Consider the following 19675-nt stretch of genomic DNA (forward strand, 5'->3'; position numbering starts at 1 on the left):
CCCACGATGCACTTCCACGGATCCAAAGGCCTGCCTGGGGTACAGCATGGGCACAAAAGGCATTTGCTTGGGAGCCACTGACCAACCCTGCTCGTGGGTAGGCAGCTGGGTTCTTTTTCCTTGAGGATAATTTTCGGTCCTCACTTCCCCTCCAGTCTCTCTAACTCCCAGGCCCTGGCTCAGCCTCCCAGAGGGATTGCTTAGACCAGTGACTCTACAGGGTTCTTTTGAAATATAGAGCTGTTCAAAAGACTCTCCCTAAGGCATGGCCCCGGAGGCATTTTCCATGATAATTTCACCCCCTTTTGTCCCATTGTTTCAGGGGAGGAGGCAAGAAGTTTCAAGGTTCGGGATCGATAGGACTTAATAAAGGTGTCATACCTCCCTGCCCTTCAGTTTGAACACTGTTTTGCAGCCTAATCTCCCCACACCCACTTTGAGAGGAACTGGCTTAGCCACCGGGAGAGCCGGGCTGGGAACCAGGCATCAGTGTGGGTGAGGGAAAGGGGAAGGGAGGAGGCCCTGGGCTTCTTCAGGTGAAGGGATCCTCTGATGGGATTGTAAGAGAGACTTCAACGGACACTAAAATACCAGGCCTGTGGTTCCACACGCTCCAAGACGCAATGTGTGGATTCCTCAGCTCAGTGTCTTCTACTTTTCAAATGTTCGTGAATAAAATCTTCAGGGAAGTAGAGAGAAGACTTTGCCATGGTGATGGAGGATTTGTGGAGAGCTGGGGGTGACGGTGGATAAGCCTCAACCTGGAACCCATTTGTTCATTTTTAACGCGTCTCTACAACAGGAGCATTTTAAGAGAAGGGGCTCACCTAGAAGCTTTCTTGGTGGAAAGTGTGTGGAGGGGGCAATGTGGAAGACGGAGAAATGGAAACTCTCAGCATCTTAGGCTACCTGAGGCCAAATCCAAATTCAAATGAGCAGGCAATGATAAAGACTCCTGGAAAATGGAAGATTTGAAAAGGAAAAAAAAAAAAAAAAGAAGGGAAACTAGAGTGACAGGGAGGGTAAGTGGATAGAAGCGAAGGGGGTCAGATCTCATTGGAAGGGGGTCTTGGGAGAAGAGGGAAGACCCTGGCTGCCCTCTATGACTTCACTTACAATATCTTAGGGGGAGGGACACCCAAGTAGAAGAGGGGCTGCTGTGGGTCGTCTTGTTTGCCTTGGGAGGGTTACCTTTTCCTCCGACAAGGTAAAGGGTTGGGGGCTTCTCCTGTGTCTTCCCCGAGAGTTGCTGCTGGACCTTCCGGGGAAATTGGTGTAGAAAACCCACGCCGCTGGAGCGCTGCGCTGAGCGTGTCAGCGCAGGCGCCGGTCATGGCAGGAGCGGACACATCGTGGCAGAGAACACACGGCGTGACCTACCTCTTACACATCTTACTCCGGATTTGGCTAATGGAGGAGTCAAGCATCCGTCGTGCTTCCCTACGCACGCCCCAATTTCCCTACAGACGCCGAGCGTCGCGACTATTGGCCGCTGCCCCTTTAAGGGCCGCCACTCCTCCTCCCACCCCCTCCCCAGTGGTGGCACCCAGCGCGGGGGGGGGGGGGGCAGGCTGTGCGTTCTCGCGGGTCGACTGGGGAGGATGGCCCAGGCCGGGGGAATCGCTCCCACGGCCCGCTGCCCCGTCCCCTGAGCCGTGTAAGCTGCGAGACCCCTTCCCTCTTTCCCTCCCGCCCCGCGCGCGACGCGGGAATGGCTCCCTGGCCGCACGGGAACAGCCCTCTGGCCCCGTGGCCAGATGTCCCCACCCGGGCGCCCAATACTGCCAACGCGAGCGGGCTGCCCGGGGTGCCGTGGGCGGTGGCACTAGCGGGGCTCTGTTGGCGCTGGCGGTGCTGGCCACCGTGGGGGGCAACCTGCTGGTAATCGTGGCCATCGCCCGGACGCCGAGACTCCAGACCATGACCGACGTGTTCGTGACTTCGCTGGCCACAGCCGACCTGGTGGTGGGGTTCCTGGTAGTGCCGCGGGGGGCCACGTTGGCGCTGACCGGCCACTGGCCCCTGGGCGCCACCGGTTGCGAGCTGTGGACCTCGGTGGGCGTGCTGTGTGTGACCGTCAGCATTGAAACCCTGTGCGCCCCGGGGGAGGACCGCTACCTGGCCGTGACCGACCCGCTGCGCTACGGCGCGCTGGTCACCAAACGCCGAACCCGGGCAGCAGTGGTCCCGGTGTGGGTCGTGTCCGCCTTGGTGTCGTTTGCGCCCATCATGAGCAAATGGTGGCGCGTCGGGGCCGACGCCGAGGCGCAGCGTTGCCACTGCAATCCGCGCTGCTGCGCCTTCGCCTCCAACATGCCCTACGCGCCGCTCTCCTCCGTCTCCTTCTACTTTCCGCTCCTGGTGATGCTCTTCGTCTACGCGCGAGTTTTCGCGGTGGCTACGCGCCAGCTGCGCTTTCTGCTCCGGGAGCTGGGCCGCTTCCCGCCAGAGGAGTCTCCGCGGGCTCGGTCTTGCTCCCTGTGCCCCGCCCCGGCGGGGCCGTGCGCCTGGCCCGCAGGGGTGCCCTCCTACGGTCGGCGGCCGGCGCGCCTTCTGCCTCTGCGGGAACACCGCGCCCTGCTCACCTTGGGGCTCATCATGGGAAACTTCACTCTCTGCTGGTTGCCCTTCTTTGTAGTCAACGTGCTGCGCGCCCTCGGGGGCCCCTCTCTAGTGCCCGGCCCCGCTTTCCTCGCCCTTAACTGTCTAGGCTATGCCAACTCTGCCTTCAACCCGCTCATCTACTGCCGCAGCCCTGTCTTTCGCAGCGCCTTCCGCCGCCTGCTGGGCCGCTGTCGGCCCGAGGAGCACCCTGCCGCCGCCTCCCCGCCCCCGCGGCCCTGACCAGCCCCGCAGAATCCAGGCAGCGCCCACCGCTCGACTGGTAGGTAGCCAAGGCGAAGGGGTTGACGGCTCGGGATCAGGAAGCATTCGGTATCTCCTTCGGTCATTTTTTTTTTTTTTTTTGCGGTACGCGGGCCTCTCACTGTTGTGGCCTCTCCCGTTGCGGAGCACAGGCTCCGGACGCGCAGGCTCAGCGGCCATGGCTCACGGGCCCAGCTGCTTCGTGGCATATGGGATCTTCCCGGACCGGGGCACGAACCCGTGTTCCCTGCATCGGCAGGTGGACTCTCAACCACTGCGCCACCAGGGAAGCCCTATATTATCCTCTTGAAGTAAAACTGGAATTACAAGTTTGAGCTCGTTGATAATTTTTTCCCCTTATTTCAATTTTTATGAACTTTATCAGGCAGTTTCCTATGGCAAGAAAATTGCTATGGAAATCCCCGGGTCATTTTGTGGGTTCTTATTTAAACTCCATGAGCAGAGACCATTGTCCGGGCTGATTTACAGGATAGCCACTAAATCGTCAAAAGTTTAACGTGCTGGATGACAGCAGCATACAATGCATTGGCTAAGTTCAGGGGCTCCAGGGATATGAAACTCTGATCTGCCCTGAAGATGAGCTCGGTGGATTTCCACATACGGGTGTTGCCTGTGAATTGGACCTGGCCTCAGCTGCTTTCTCTTGTCCAGGAGGCCAGGTTTTATTTCTTAGGATGTTTGCATACCAAAGATGACTTTCTCCTTTTCGACCCAGAGCAGTGAGATCTCTGGTGTCTGAGGTATGGAAAGTTTCTTGGCAAGGACTCAACTGTTGAACCCTTAGGGGAGAGGGAAGTCTTGCTTTAGCCTGGGGACACGTAAGAGGGCCTCTGCTCTCTCCCCATCTCTGGATATTTTCCCAGCATCGCCGAGGGAAGTTGCCCAGTCAGTGCTAGGCAGGGGAGAATGATGATTTGGGGGAGGAAGGGCGCTCTGGTGTGTAGAATTGTCCTTGAACGCTAACCAGGGGCTCATAAGGCTTGAGTCTTGCTCGACGTGCACCCGCGTGCCAGCTGTCAGTCTCCTCTGGAGTGTTTAGACTTGCACTGGGGCTGTGGACTCCATCTGCGAATTGTCACCGGTGCATCTGATGGAGAGGCAGCCGGTTGCTCTGGTCATTTCTCCAGCAATGTGTGGCCAGGTGTCAGGCTGAGGGAGATTTACATCCTCGGATGCCAAGTGGGCTGCTCTCGCTAGCGCGAGCACGGGGCCTGAGCACTTGAACTGTGGAAGACAAACAACTATCCTCGGAGCCTAGGGGTGTGAAGACTTACAGACCAGTGAGAACAAAAGGGCCCTCCGAACAGCGAACAGCGGGCCCTGTCTGGGCCTGGGCAGAAGGGAGGGGGTGGGAGGGGAGAGTGCTGAGCTGGAGGACAGGGGATGAGGGGTGACTGGGTTTTTCAGAGGGAACCTTCCTTCTGCATCAGGTGGGACTGCTGACGGGCAGGCAGAATTAGGGAGAGGGGGAGGTGATAACAGACTTTCCTAGGACTCTCCCCGTGGTAGATTCTTCTGGGGAGTGATGGTACATGCAGGCTGTGGTCCTTGTGGGGGGTCACGGGGCTATCATTCCACACCAGCTTCATCCCTCAACCCTTACAGAGTTGAGCAGCTTCTCCCTGTCGTCCTGGGGCCACAGGTGAAGGCCATGGAAACAGTTTCCTTTATGGTTCCATCCTAAAAGCCAGAGATCCAGGCTCCCTCTCAGACCCTCTTGGCGGAGGGAGTATGTCTTTGTTTGTGTGTCTGTCCCGGGAAAAAATGGGAGCCGGCAATGGGGGTACAGATCTGCTAATGCCCGCCCCAGCCCCCTGCCAAATGCCCTGCGGACAGTCTGCCTTAGGCCAATGAGTGAGCAGTTGAAGATGATGCTCAACTGTCTGATGAGCAGAGACTCCATAGGGCCATCGACTCTTTCGTAGCTCATCCTATTATGGGATTAAGGAAAATCAGAATGCATTCCTCAGTTTCCTCATCTATAAAATAAACGGAGAATAACCCTTTCTCTCCTCTCTTGCCTTTAGAAGGGGAATGACGGTGACTGGGACGTCTGGCTCTCATCGACCTCTGGGGAGCCCTAGGCAGAGCTTTGCAGCTTCAGCGTTTATGCAGAGCTTTTGTGCTCCATCCAAGGCATAAGCGGTGCGAGGCGCCCCCTGACGGCGGTTTAAGGTACAACAGGTGTGGACAGAGTTTGCAAGTTGCCCTGACTTGCAAAAACTTGAAGAGACCCTAGGAATGGTTTAGCCCAATCCTTTGATAAAATGGATGAAGAAACTGACTTCTAGAGAGGTGAATTGTGAGTAGCCAAGATTAGTGTAGTCAATGAAAGGCAACACTGCGCGGAATTTGGAGCTGGAAAAAACAAATAAAAAAGGAAGGAAGGGAATGACCCATCAATAAATATGCCAACACTCTAAGAGGTGCTGTCCAAATGTTATGTTGTAGTGACAACAAAGAAAAAATACAGCTGCATAGAAATCAAAGAGCTTGCTGTGCTGATTCTAACCCAGTCTACCAGGCTCCCAAGTTCACTTTCCTTTCCCTGCACTCACTGCTCACCATCAGTTACACAGAACAAGTGATTTAACATCTCTGTTTGCCTGTGAATCAAACGCAGGTTATATTACTGCTCTACTCAGTTCCTGCACACTGGTTTTGAAGCTCAGATGAGAGGCTATATGTGAAAAGATTTGGAAACTGAAAGGGCTCCTCCAGTGTAAGGGGTGTCATGGAGTATGGAGCTCGGACTAGACCCAGGTCTCCTGGCTTTGGTCTTTGTTTGGTCCTGCTTCTGTTGACAGCCTGGATCTTGGACCCACTTGCCTTTGGTCACTGTGGGCATGTCCTGCCTGGTCTTTCTTCCACAGGTTCATCCCTACCTCAGGCTGATTCCAATGGTGTCACCTCCATGTCACTGTACACCTCCCCCTCCAGCTCTCTTTTCACATTCAGACCCTGATCTGGCCTGTGCCTGACCTTTTGGTCATGGTTTGGCTCACCCTACTATTGGGGTGCAGCATTTATAATGAGGTAATTTTAAGGATGGACAGAAGGTTTAAGAGAGAGGGCACTTTTAGATGTCTGTGCTTTATGGTACCTTTGTGAGAATGTACCCTAAGGAACCGGAAGAGGGAGATGGTATATTAGTTTGCTAAACCTTCCATAACAAATCACCACAAACAGAAAATTATTCAGTTCTAGAGGCTAGAAGTCCAAAATCAAGGTGTTGGCAGGATCATGCTCCCTCCGAAGGCTCTGGGGGAAGAATCCCCTTTTGCCTCTTGTAGCTTCTGGTGGCTGCCAGCAAGCCTGGGTGTCGCCTGACTCATAGCTGCCTCACTGCAACTTCTGCCTCCGTCTTTGTCTGGCTTTCTCCCCCGTGTGTCTGTGTCCAAATTTCCCTCCTCTTGTAAGGACACCAGCCATTGGATCAGGGCCCAGCATAATTCCGTAAGACTTCATTTTAACTTGATTATACATGCAAAGACCCTATTTCCAAATAAGGTCACATTCTGGGGTACCAGAGTTTAAGATTCAACATCTCTTTTAGGGGGACACAATTCTACCCACAGCTGAGGGTGTGATGGGGAAGCAGGAACACTTTTAACTCTCCACGCTCATCTTATTACTGCTGTCTCAAACCCACATTTCCCAGGCCCTGTTTCATCCTATAATCAGTCAGAAGGGTAGTGGGCATGCTACGCACTCCTGGATTTCCAGTTACGAGCCTTTTCTCCCATCTCCCTGGGCCCCAGATTTGAGAGGCGATTCGTCAAGTCAGACTTTGCGTTTGTTGTCTCCTGTGGGCAGAATTTGCTGTCCATTCTCCATTCTTCCCTTCTTCCTTGAGTAACAGAACCCTTAAGTTTGATTGGGGCACGTGGCCTCCCTAAAAACACATTGCGGCCTCACTTGCAGCTAGGTGTGACTAAGTGACTTAAGTCCTAGCTGACTGAAGTGTGCAGCTTCCACGTCTGAAAGGGAAAGGGTGTATCCCCCATGTCCGCTTGTCCACTTCCAGCCGGCTGGAATGCAGATGTGATGGTAAGAACTGAAGCAGCCACATTGGGTCATGAGATGGCAACCATGTGTTGCCAATGGCAGAAAAACCAGACATGGGGAGCCTGGGTGTCCAGCGGTGTGAAGTCATCTTTTTAGCCCTGAACTGCTTATGTTTAAAACTCTTAAATGAAAGAGAAATAAATGTCTATCCTGTTAAGCTACCGTTGTTTTCGCTTTTTTTTTTTTTTTTAATAGCTGCTGAATCAAACACATTCATCAGTGAAGGGAGGCAACAAAAGGATAACAATGAACGGACATCTCCTACATTCTGTAATGAACGTGGCTTGGCTTACAAGGCTGCCTTGCTTTGGTTCCCCTAGGGCATCTCTGGGAACTGGCATTTCTGTAGAGTCTGCGTTCGTGTCGTACCTGTGGCCACCAAGCCCATCTCCTGGACATTAGTTCACATGGGGACGGTGAGCGTGCTCGTTTCCCAAGACCGCCACAACAAGTGACCACAGCCTTGGAGGCTTAAAACAACAGAAATCCATTCTCTCACAGTTCTGGAGGCCAGGAGTCTGAAATCAAGGTGTTGACAGGGCTGGTTCCTTCCGGAGGCCCTGAAGGAGAGTCCATTCCAGGCCCCGTTCCCAGCCTCTGATGGCTGTGGCAATTTTGGCTTTCATTGACTTACAGACACATAGCTTTGACGTCTACCTCTGTCTTCACTTTCCCCCGGTGTCCCTGTGTGTCCTCTCCTTTCCTGTCTCATAGAAAGGCACAGCTGTGTCTTTGTAAGGGACAGATCGGATTTGGATTTGGGGCCTATTCTAATCCAGGATGATCTTGTCTCAAGATCTTTGCCTTAATTATATCAGCAAAGACCCTTCTTCCAAATCGGGTCACGTTCTGAGGTTCTGGTTGACATACCTTTTGGTAGGCGGCACTGTTCAACCCATTACAGTGAGAGATCCATGTGAACTCTTTAACGAATAGTTCTGATCTCATGAAATTTTTATCACTCCAGTCACCCCTCATGGAAGGGCTGTTTCCTCCAGAAGCTCTTGGACTCTGTGGCAGGCAGAATTCTGAGATGACATCCAAGGACCCATGTCCTTATATAATCCCCTCCCCTTGAACGTGGGTGGGGCCTGTAATTTGCTTCTAACAAATAGAAAATGCCGAAAGTGATGGGATGTTACTCTTGTGATTATGTCATGTTACGTGGCAGAGGGGAAGGGATTTTGAAGATATAATTAAGGTCCCTAATCCATTGACTTAGGTTAACAGAAAGGGAGATTATCCTCAGGTGGGCCTGACTTAATCAGGTGAGCCCTTTAAAAGAAGGTCAGAGAGCAGAGAAGAGAGATGTACCTACTAGCCTTGAGGAAGCCAGCCACGGTGAGCTCTATAGCTGCAAGGAAATGGGTTCCGTGTGACCCTGAAAGAGGACCCTGAGCTCCAGGTGAGACTGCAGCCCTGGCCAACACGGTCATTGCAGCCTGGTGAGACCCTGAGCAGAAGACCCAGGCTCCTGACCCATGGAAAGTGAAATAATGAATGTGTGTTGTTCTGAGCTGCTTTGTGGTAATCTGTGGCCCAATAATAGAAAAACAAATATAAACTTACTTCCCAATTCTGTCCCAGGCTGCTCTTTCTAACAGTCCTTCTCTGGTCCTGTTTTTAAAGATTTCCTATCAGAAACTGAAATACAATGGGACCCCAAGCTCAGGAAGGTCCCATGATCTGCCATGGCCTGCTTTTCTCCAAAGGACTCTGGGAAACTCTTGCTTGTCTCGTCCAGAAAGAGCATCTCTCAGCCTCCGTCCTTCACTCCTGAGGGAATGACCAATCATTCTATGATTCCTTCTCCCCAGCCTTTTAAGAAAATTAGGAGCTAAAGAACCCATTGCACTACAGTTTTCATTTCTGAGTTGCTAGTGAGGAACCACACTTTATAACACACAGTAAACACAGTTCCCAAAGCCTCTTCAGCAAGAAACAAGATGAAGTCTTATTGCTTCTGCTGTTGGTATTCCCAGAAGGAAGAGTGGATGGGTCAGTTCTTCCCAGAGAAGAGAGTGCTGGGCACGGGAGAGCTTTGCATCAGCTCAGCGCCACCCACGGCTTGTCTGTTTTCTCTCCCCGTCACTGGATCATGTGACTGAGCCCTTCCTCTGCGGGCTCCCCTTGGGCCCAAGTCTGAATCTAACTGACGTCGGAACACTCTCCCAGGGCCACAGGCAGCTGCTTTCCCAATGAAGAAATTCTTACCATTTGGGGGGAAGGAGAAACATATGAGGCTGGTGGCAAACATCACCGCTACGTGAAGACGCAGAGGGGAGAACACATTTTAAGAGCAAACTAGTCCTTTCTCCGTAACCCTAACTCTTATGCCCATCCCCTTGGTAGTCTTGCTGGCTAGCTCGTTTGACCCGTTCTGGTATTGCACTCTGACCCTGGAGAATGAAACAGTTTTGAAAACTTTGCCTTGCTTTCCTTTAACATTTCTTGCAAGTTGTTGTAAGGAAAAAGATACTTCTTAAAAAAAAAAAAAAAGGTAGAAAAGTTGGACAAAAGTAAGTGAATATTATTAATGATACATAAGATATTGTTTAAATTAAGCAGATATTTTGCAGAACTGACATCTCCCTCCAGGCTTGCTGTGGTGCCTGGTATTTTTATGGAGGACATCTGGTGGGTTTACCCGGTACCCACAGCATATCTCAGGCCTTCAACACTTAACAGAATTAACTCAGGTAGTCTTCACTGGGCCTTCTTGCCTAGCTCTGGCTTTCCTCCAGTTCATCTCCCACAAGCCCACAGATGGATTTTTCTAAAGTATAAATCTGTGTCATTCCTTTTCTCAAAATCATTCAGTGATTTTCTGAAGCATTTGAGGTAGGATTCAGACCCCTTAACACAAGGGCCTGGCATTAGATGGACAAGTGCCTACCCTCCTAACCTGATTTCATACCACTCCTCTCCCCCATACACTTTTATTCCAACCACACTTAATTTTTAGTTTTTGGCCACACTGCGCAGCCTATGGGATCTTCGTTTCCCAACCAGGGATTGAACCCGGGCCCTCGGCATTGAACGCGCAGAGTCCTACCACTGGACCACCAGGGAATTCCCCCAACGACATTTAAATTCACTAAAGAGCTAATTTTTCTTTGTACCTTCACACAGACTGTACCCTCTGTCGCCCATCCAAACACAGATTGTACCCTCCACTCATCCACTCACCCATCCCTTCCAGCAATAAGTAATAATTTTAAAGTGAACAGATTCTAAATATGTTACAAAGTAAAACTGACAGGGTTTGCTGATGGCTTGGAGGTAGGGTGTAAGAGAAAGAGAGAGAAGTCCGGGATGAGACCAAGAGTTTTGGGCTGAGAACCTGGCAGAAGGGACTTGCCACTTACTAAAATGGGGAGAAATGATGGGAGGATATGAAACTATGAGTTAGTTTTTAGATACTGTAAATTTGAAACGTCTATGAATGATTTATTGGGATACTATGTAGGCATTTGGATTTCCAAGTCGGAAGTTAGGAAAGAAACTGGAGTCGGATATATAAGTGTATGGTCAGGCCACCCAAGATGGCTGTTCTCTTGCTCTCTGTACATCCCCTGCTGGGCCAGGCCCTGCTTCACCTACACCCTACTCACCTGACTGACCTTCCCTCTTAATCATAGAGCCTAATCAGTAAATGCCTATGTACTTACCCTGGCCCTAGCTAGTGATTGTTCTAATCTTTAGATCAGAACAATTTCAACTATGATAGTTTACCCAAGGAGCCATGACGGGTGCACCCCTTTGCTGGTTTCCCTGTTAACTGATGAGCCATCCTGACGTCAAGTCCCCTATAACTGGTAATCTCTCTATTACCCCGGGAGCGAAGACTACTGCCTTGTCCTGCCTTCTGTCTGCCCCACACAGCGGGGTGTCGCTCCAAGACCTCGCTTCAGACATGTAAGGTCCCTCTCATCCATTACACCATTGATGTCTCTGTTGCTGACTCTGGGCTCTTGAGACGGAACAAGTCCATGTCTTGCAGGCCTGTGGGTGCAGCTCAACAATAAGTCTGACAGATTGATTCCAGCAGTGAAAAGCTGGAAGAAGGGCCTCAGTCCTTGTCTTCTTTGAAGAAAGAATTCAGCAAAGAGACCAAGACTGTGAAAAAGATAAAAGATACAAGTGTTTATTAGAAGCAAAGTATGTGGGACTTCCCCGCTGGTGCAGCGGCTAAGAATCTGCCTGCCAATGCAGAGAACATGGGTTCAAGCCCTGGTCCAGGAAGATCCCACATGCCGCGGAGCAACTAAGCCCGTGCACCACAACTACTGAGCCTGTGCTCTAGAGCCCACGAGCCACAACTACTGAGCCCGTGTGTCACAACTCTGAAGCCCGGGCCCCTAGAGCGTGGGCTGGTGTTCTAGGGAACACCCCAGGAATGGTCAGAACTTGGGGCCACAAACACTCTATCCCCAGTTATTGGCTGATCAGCTTCCAGGCAGAGCCTCAGGCACAAGCCAACTGCCCCCTCCGTTACTCCCCACATGCTGTCACTCTCCGTAGCCTGGGGTAGACCAGAAAGGAACCTTCCCTCTGCTGCTGAGACAGCAATGGGGACCGTGGATGTTTAACACGTTTGGAAGCACAAAGCCAACACACATAAAAATAGCCATTAAAGATGGTGGTTCCTGGGGACTTCCCTGGTGGTCCAGTGGTTAAGAATCCACCTTCCAGCGCAGCGGACGTGAGTTAGATCCCTGGCCGGGGAACTAAGATCCCACACACTGTGGGGCAACTAAGCCCGCGCTGCAACTAGAAGAGCCCGTGCGGCCAAAATTAAAAAAAAAAAAAAAAAAAAAAAAAGATGGTGGTTCTTAAGCCTTGGGAATGGATGATTCAGCGAACACTCTCCGACTGCCTTTCCAGCATCCCTTCTCCGCTCTCCCATTTCTGAGAACACCTGGCATCTCTTTTGGGAATGCTTCTGTCCATTCTTAGCTGTGCAGTTTGGGAGGGATGAACACTCCCCCTCAGCTCTAGGTGACTGGTTTACACTCACCAGAGTATCCCATCCTTGGTCAGGGATGGGCCAGTGACCCACTGCAGCCAGAGAAAGGAGGCCGGGGCTTGGAGGAGGGAAGCTTCCTCATTCTTGCAAGGAGCCAAGAGAAGAGACGCTTTCTCTTCTTCTGGATAGTGAGGATGTAACGTCTGGAAAGGCTGCAGCCATTGTTTGAAAACATAAACACTTTTTTTTTTTTTTTGCGGTACGTGGGCCTCTCACTGTTGTGGCCTCTCCCGTTGCGGAGCACAGGCTCTGGACGCGCAGGCTCAGGGGCCATGGCTCATGGGCTCAGCCACTCCGCGGTATGTGAGATCTTCCCGGACCGGGGCACGAACCCGGCAGGCATCGGCAGGCGGACTCTCAATCACTGCGCCACCAGGGAAGCCCATAAACACTTTTTAAATGAGAAATCATATGCAGGTGGTCTAACATTTCCAAGGGGCAACGTGGTGTCCAGTGGAAAGCAAGTCAGGGTTATTCTCTGTCCTTGTCCACCAGCCAGCCTGTTCCAGTTTGCAGAGGTGATCACAGTTACCTGCTTCTCATGCACCCCTCCAGAGATTTTCTAGGCATATACATGCAAATGCATCTTTTATTGATATATCCCCCCAAATATTCCCCACTTTGCTATCTATTTGTACTCCTTTGTTCTTAATGATGTATCTTGAATATTTTTATACATTTGTACACGTAGGGCTGCCTTTAACACCTGCATGGGATTCCATTATATGGATATCCCATTATTAATGTAAACATTCCTTCAGGAATTGGCATTTAGTTTATTTGCAAACAGAGCTGCAATGTAAATTCCTCAGATGCGCTTCCTCTGCACATGTGCTACACTGGCATTTGCTCCCGTGCCCAGAGTCAGCCCGAGAACAGAGCAGAAACATCCGGAAGAGCAGAGCCAAGGGAACCACAGAAAAGGGAGCTGGAGCCCTGATGACTCATTACGCTCTGGCTTGAACGATGAGTGAGGTCAGATGTACCCTGGGCTGCCCCATTATAGAGCCAAGAAATTCCTTCTCTTTCTCAAGGTAGTTTAGGTTGGGTTTTTTATTACCTGCTGCATGAAAAGTTCTCATTGGCACAGATGTTAAAATTGTCACAACTGAAATGTGTAGTGAAAACAAGAATGATGAATAATGACACGGCAATTTTGATCTCCATAATCTTTTTTTTTTTTCTGGCTGCGTTGGGTCTTCGTTGCTGCACGCGGGCTTTCTGTAGTTGCGGCGAGCAGGGGCTACTCTTCCTCGTGGTGTGCGGGCTTCTCTTGTTGCGGAGCACAGGCTCTAGGTGTGCAGGTTTCAGTAGTTGTGGCACAAAGGCTCAGTAGTTGTGGCTCGTGGAGTCTAGAACACAGGCTCAGTAGTTGTGGCGCACGGGCTTAGTTACTCCACAGCATGTGGGATCTTCCCAGACCAGGAATCGAACCAGTGTTTCCTGCATTGGTAGGTGGATTCTTAACCACTGCGCCACCAGGGAAGTCCCAATAACCATCATCTTAAAATATAAACATCTTAGAGAAGAAACCAGAGGGGTGTACACCAAAATGTTAACTGTGGTTGTGGATTGACTGTAGGACATCGGTGCTCTTTGTTATTGTTTTTTGAAGTTTTAAAGTTTTCTACAATAATAAGGATAACTTCCACTATCATTGTCTCAAGGCAGGTTCCCTGGAAGCACAGGCTGAGACAGAGATTTGGGGCATGTGATTTTCAGAGGGAGTGCCCTGTAGGAGGAACCTGTAAGGAAGTGGGGGAAGCACGACTGTGAAGGGGAGGGGGCCATGCAAGGATGGGGCCTTGGCCTGATTGGGGGATGGGCCCTAAAGTGCAAATTGAGCCACGTGCATCCCCCAAGGCAAGAGGGCTGGCTTTTTGTATGCCAGGATCAGGCAGTCCTGGGGGTGTAAGTGTGATGCTGATGGGGGTGTAACCTGCCAGGTCGTTTCCTGTTGCCAAGGACAATCTGGAAGGTAGATCTGAAAGATAAGCCTTATCCACCAACAGGGCTGGAAAATGTATTTGAGTGAGACACCAACAGTGTCTGCAAGGATCACAAAGTCATTTGGAAAAAAAAGAAAGCAAAATGCAAGACTGACCCTGCAGAGGCCAACGCTTTCTGCCTTTGGTCTCTGCCTTCTACACTTGCTGCTCGGCCACCACTGAAACAGTTTGCAAATGTAGAAGTCTCGTCTGTAAATAACAGAGAAACAGGATTGGCTTAGAGAGTTGCAAGTTATACTGTTCTAAACATAGGACTCTTTATGAAAATAACTGTAGAAGAAAACAGTGATTTCTTTCTATTAAAAAAAAAAAAAATCTGGAGCCCTGAGCAAAATGAAAGTAGAAGCTTTTAAAATGTATCCCTCGATTCACGTTACTGCTGGGTCAGAGATTTTCCCATCTGCAGGAGGAGCCCTCACCAGGCTCATGGCTGCCTGCATTGCCCCATCTTCTAAGGGGCTGACTTGTTATTTTGGATTAGGTGATGAAAGGAGCCAGTGAGTTAGGGAGAGGTGCCTGGGAGTTCCAAGTCCTCCCTACGCCCTCCCCCGGCCCCCTCTCTCAGAGGGTTCTCCCCAGTTGTCTTGCAGCATTCCCGTAGCCCTGGAGGATGGCCACCGCGGAGACAGTGAGTGGTGGGGTTCTGTTGCTCTGGTGACCAGTTGACCGGAGCCTCTGCGTTGGAGTTGCCAAGGTTCTGGGAAGAGGCTGGTCTGTCGGGTCCAGACTTGGAGGAACGCTGCAGAGCAGAAGCCTTCGGGAGCGGAAGCACAGTCTTGGCTCTACTCTCCCTCAATGATGTCTGTGTTCACGGATGTACCCCTAGCCCAGAAGCTAGAAGGCAGCTTGCTGAAGACCTACAAACAAGATGACCACCCTAACAAGGTGTTCCTGGCCTATAAAGGTAGGTGCCTCGTAGTTTTGGAGCGTGAGACCTAGTCTACCATCATTGCCTCTCGGAGGGCCGTATCGGGAGAGAGCCCAAGCCTCCCCAGACAGACAGCTCTGCTCCTGTTAACAGAATTGCCCAGTGGGTAAATAAAAGAGCAGGAAACCTCCTGGGCCATTCTGTGCCCTCTGCCCTTCTCTGTGGGTTTCCCGGGATTTGATAAGAGCTGTATCCTCTCCCCCAGCTCTACGCTTGGGGCCTGTGTGGACACTGTACTTCCTTCAGCCTCTTCATTCCACCCCCTCCCTCCTCTGCTCCTGTACTGAGAATGGCTCCTAAAATGGACCGTTCAGGGATGCAGCCAGCCCTTGTTATGGTGAAAGTCAGTGTCACCTTTGTTCAGTCTCATGTACCTACAGCTCTCACGTTGTCTATCATTTTTGCCCTTTAAATGGCATAGGTTTCTGTTGCCTTTTTTAAAAAGATGAAAATTAGATACATTCACTAACAACACATTGTTTTGATAAAAGGGGAAAAAGAAAAGGAAAGTTGTCTTTTCCTAGATGACTTCCCAAAGCCCCAAGAGAGGCAGGACAGATCTGTGGGCTTTCTGAAGAGCCCAAACTCGCAGATGCTGAGGTGGGCATTAAGAGCCCCCTCTTCGGGCTTCCCTGGTGGCGCAGTGGTTGAGAGTCCGCCTGCCGATGCAGGGGACAGGGGTTCGTGCCCCGGTCCGGGAAGATCCCACGTGCCATGGAGCGGCTGGGCCCGTGAGCCATGGTCGCTGAGCCTGCGCGTCCAGAGCCTGTGCTCTGCAACGGGAGAGGCCACAACAGTGAGAGGCCCGCGTACCGCAAAAAAAAGAGCCCCCTCTTCCCTTACCCTCACAGTCTGCATGACCAGCCAAGGCCAACCCTGGGTGTCCTCTGTCGTGCGCAAGACCCGAATGCAGATCGCCCAGGATCCCTCCCTGACCTATGAGTACACGCCAGTGATGGGCATGAAATCATTCATCCAGGCCTCCTTGAACCTCCTCTTTGGAAAGGACAGCCAAGTCATTATGGAGAACAGGGTGAGAAGCAGGGCCCTTTCCTTACTCACCGAGACACAAGGAGTGGAGATCGGGGATAGAGGATGTGCAATCATAAACCTGAAAGAGACTTTGGATGGGCCCCTTGAGGCTCAGAGAGTCCCCCAGCTTGGTCACTGGAGGGCAGAGCCAGGACCCCAAACCAGGGCTCTCGCACCAGCCCACGTGCTCATGTGCAAGCTCTTTTAAGAAGGGGATGATCTGAATCTGAAGTGGGGCTGGTATCACCATCACTCTTTTTTTATTTTTTTTTAATGGTTGAAAATCAAAGAGGGGTAATATTTTGGGACACATGAAAATTATATGAAATTCAAATTTCAATGTCCAGAAAATGTTATTGGAGCATGGCCACGATCATTTGCTTGCCTTGTCCAGAGCTGTCTTCTGCTATAAAGGCAGACTTGAGTAGTTATACAGCCTGAAAGCCTAAAACATTGACTACTTGGCCCTTTGTAGAAAAAGGCTGCCCGTGCCTGGTGTGGATGTGAGCACCACAGGGGTGGAGGGTGTTCTTTTTGTTCCCTTATGCATCCCAAGTGCCTACTACAGTGTCTGGCACATAGTAGGTGCTCAGTAAATCTGGTTGAATGAGTCAATGGAGGCGTATGTGTTGGAGCATGTTGCTTTGACCTCCATGAGGAAGCGACCCTCGTTCCCCAGCTTTTTCTGGGAAACATCAGTGCCTGCAGGTGCTACTCCTGCTTCTGGTTTGCTGGCAGGCAGGGGGCGTGCACACTGTAGGTGACAGCGGTGCTTTCCAGCTGGGGGCCCAGTTCCTCAAAACTTGGCATCGGGATTCTCAAGTAGTTTACATCATTTCTTCTCACAAAGGTGAGTGTTAGGCAAGTGGGGGCGACAGCAGACCCCCGTCCTGTGTTCCTGATTCCTACCCCATTTGCAATCTCCACTGTTGTCCTCCGCACCCTCTGTCATGAGAAACATGGTGGACGAGCCAAGGTATGCTTGTCCCTCTCCTGTTACCGTCCTGCCTTCGGCCACTGACCCTCCCCCTCAGGCTCACTCTCTGGTGTGGCTGCTTCCATCTTTCCACCTGCCGGGTACCAGCTGGTGGGGGATGTCTCCCCACAGAACCGCATGGACTCGTCTTCCAGGACATGGGCTTTACAGTTTATGAACACATCTTCTGGGACTCCGCACGGCTGTGCTTGGACCCCGGCATGCTCCTCGATGTGGTGGAGGTAGATGTGCTCGCTCAGAAGCACCCCCCAGACTTGATTCACAGTTTCCCTTTCCCTTCCCGCCCCCTTCGATCATCAAGGCCTTTTCTAAGCTTGGATTCGTAGCCCTTTAGTAGGACCAACATGGAGGACCACATCTCCTCCCAATGTCGCGTTGCCACGACCTACGTGGTCAAGGAAGCGCCTGACGAGACAGTCTCTACCTGCAGCAGGCCCCGCATGGCTGTATCTTCGTGATTGGGAACATCGGCAGCTGCAAGCTGACACAGGGTCAGTGGACACAGTTGATGGTCCTCATGAAGGTGAGCCCACCCTCCCGCCTGGCTCCCCTCCCTCTCACCACCTGCCGCGCCTCCATCAGTCCCTTCCTTTTCTCATTCTCCTTTCTCCTACAGAGCAAGCAGATCTTTCCATTTTTTGACATTCCCTATCAAGGTTTAACGACAGGTGACCTGGAAGAAGATGCTAGATTCTTACAATACTTTGTGTCTCGAGGCTTTGAGTTCTTCTGCAGCCAGTCTCTGTCCAAGAATTTTGGTATTTATGGTATGACGTGGGCAGGAGGAGAAGGGAAGGCCTGGTGGTGCCCCACCCTGGGCACGAGCGACGCGTTTGACATCTCCTACCCTCTGGAGAGAACCCAGGCCTCCAGAGAGGGCACCGGCGGCAGAAGGGAAGGGCACTGAGCTACCAGTCAGGTTCTGTGGTATGGTCTCAGCTCAGCTGCTAAAACTGACTCTAGCTGAGCCATCTCACGCCTCTCGGGCTTCTGTTTCCTCCACTGTAAGACGAGGGGTGGGAGTTAGTGATCTTTCAAGTCCCTTCCACCTTTAAGGCTCTTACCTGTGGCTACATTTTCCTGCAAGAGGAGCCTGTGGCAGCTTCCCGGGGCATGGATGCCAACTTGGTGGGGCTGGGTGGTAAGCCCCGCTGTCCAGCCCTCTCTTCAGCAAGGCAAGGGGCAGAGACCGCGTGCACGGCCCGGGAATGGCAGAGGGGGCGCTGAGACATGCTGTCTGTCCCAATGCTGCAGACGAAGGAGTGGGGATCCTCGTGGTGGTGGCACTCAGTAACGAGCTCCTGCTGTGCGTCCTCTCGCAGCTGACAGACTTCGCGCGGGCCCTGTGGCTAAACCCTCCTACCACGGGTGCTCGCATTATCACCTCTGTCCTCTGTAACCCGGCTATGCAGGGAGAATGGTAAGGGGTAGGGGTGGGGCAGGACGGGTGGGCGGAGCCTCTGGATACCCACAGACTTGCTGACTCACAGGATGCAGTGGCTGCCTCTCTTCCTGCCCACATTGCCTCTTTACTCTTTACTGAGGAGCCCCTGTGTACCAATGGCAGCGGCTATGCTGAGGGTTGCCCAGCCTGCGGCAGTGGGTAATAGGATGCGCTTTTTGGACCCAGGTCAAATTATTATTGAATTATTTGAACATTCCCAGATTGCAGGAGGAGATGAGGAAGGACCAAGGGCCTGCTACTCTGCCTGAGAGTCTGCTTCCCTTGCTTACATTAATATGGACTGAAACCCCCTCCCATTTATAACCATCCCAGGTGGAGGCCTGGCTCCACCACTTTTGAAGGGAGAAGAGGGGAAAGGCACTGAGGAGGCTGAGAGCACGGGGAGACCTTATGCTCTTAATTTCCTGATGTCTTTCCCTTGGCAGGAAACAGAGTCTGGAAGGGGTTGTAAAGAACGTCATGATGACCAAGGAAAAAGTGAAGGAGAAGCTCCGGCTCCTGGGAACCCCAGGCTCCTGGGATCACATCACGGAGCAGAAGGGGTCCCATGGCTATCTTGGACTCAACCGTAAGTGTCTAGGAAGGGACAGCTCCCCACTTTCTCACCTTGTATTTGGGCTTGTATTTGAGCATAAACTTCATGGACTAGGTGACTAGTCCCTAGCTTCACCCCAGATTTTGATCCTTTCCTGAGGAAGGTAGAGCTGCTTTCAAGATGCTTCTGGATCCCCAGAAAGGCTGACACTCCCTCTCCTCCATAATTCACCCTAGGCTAGAGGGGAGCTAGAGGTGGCCACCTCAGGATCTGAGACCCTATGGTCATCACCAGCCCAACAGGTGGACTACTTGGTCAAGAAAAAGCATATCTATATCCCCAAGAATGGGCGGATCAACTTCACCTGTATCAATTCCTACAACATAGATTACATCACTGAGAGCATCAATGAGGCTGTCCTCTTCACAAAGGACTCAGAGAAATAGCTTCCAAAAGTAAATGACTCCTGATTGGAATAAAACCTTTGGTCTCTAAAAAAATCCTGTGCTGATTATTCATTGCTGCAATTCATTTCTCTGCAAAACACTCTCTGTCTCTCTCTCCATCCATTGATGAAGCATTGGTCTGGCCTCAGCAAAGAGACCCAGAGAAAGAGGGAATGTTTACGTTCATTGACCATCTCATATTTGTTGAGCATCTATCATATTAAGGGCCTGATCTGGTGTCTTAGTGCATTTGGTCTGCTATAACAAAATATCATAGACT

At 51.4% G+C, this 19675-nt stretch overlaps 2 protein-coding genes across 2 annotated transcripts; both read left to right on the top strand.

The window, feature by feature from the left end:
* Positions 1-1711: 1711 nt before the first annotated feature.
* ADRB3 (adrenoceptor beta 3) lies at positions 1712-2960 on the top strand. The gene is given in 3 exon segments (XM_060001140.1): positions 1712-1826; positions 1829-2824; positions 2827-2960. Coding segments are annotated over 3 exon segments (1173 nt in total). The 3' UTR covers positions 2889-2960.
* Positions 2961-14790: 11830 nt separating this feature from the next.
* On the top strand, positions 14791-19395 carry GOT1L1 (glutamic-oxaloacetic transaminase 1 like 1). Its single transcript, XM_060001263.1, has 9 exons — positions 14791-14896; positions 15772-15953; positions 16691-16802; positions 17061-17170; positions 17380-17472; positions 17566-17716; positions 18204-18369; positions 18840-18982; positions 19244-19395. Exons 1-9 carry the CDS (start codon positions 14791-14793, stop codon positions 19393-19395), a joined length of 1215 nt encoding a protein of 404 aa, XP_059857246.1.
* The last annotated feature ends 280 nt before the right edge of the window (positions 19396-19675 follow it).

This window comes from Delphinus delphis, chromosome 21 (genome assembly GCF_949987515.2).
Source record: "Delphinus delphis chromosome 21, mDelDel1.2, whole genome shotgun sequence".
In the NCBI taxonomy this organism is placed as follows: Eukaryota; Metazoa; Chordata; class Mammalia; order Artiodactyla; family Delphinidae; genus Delphinus; species Delphinus delphis.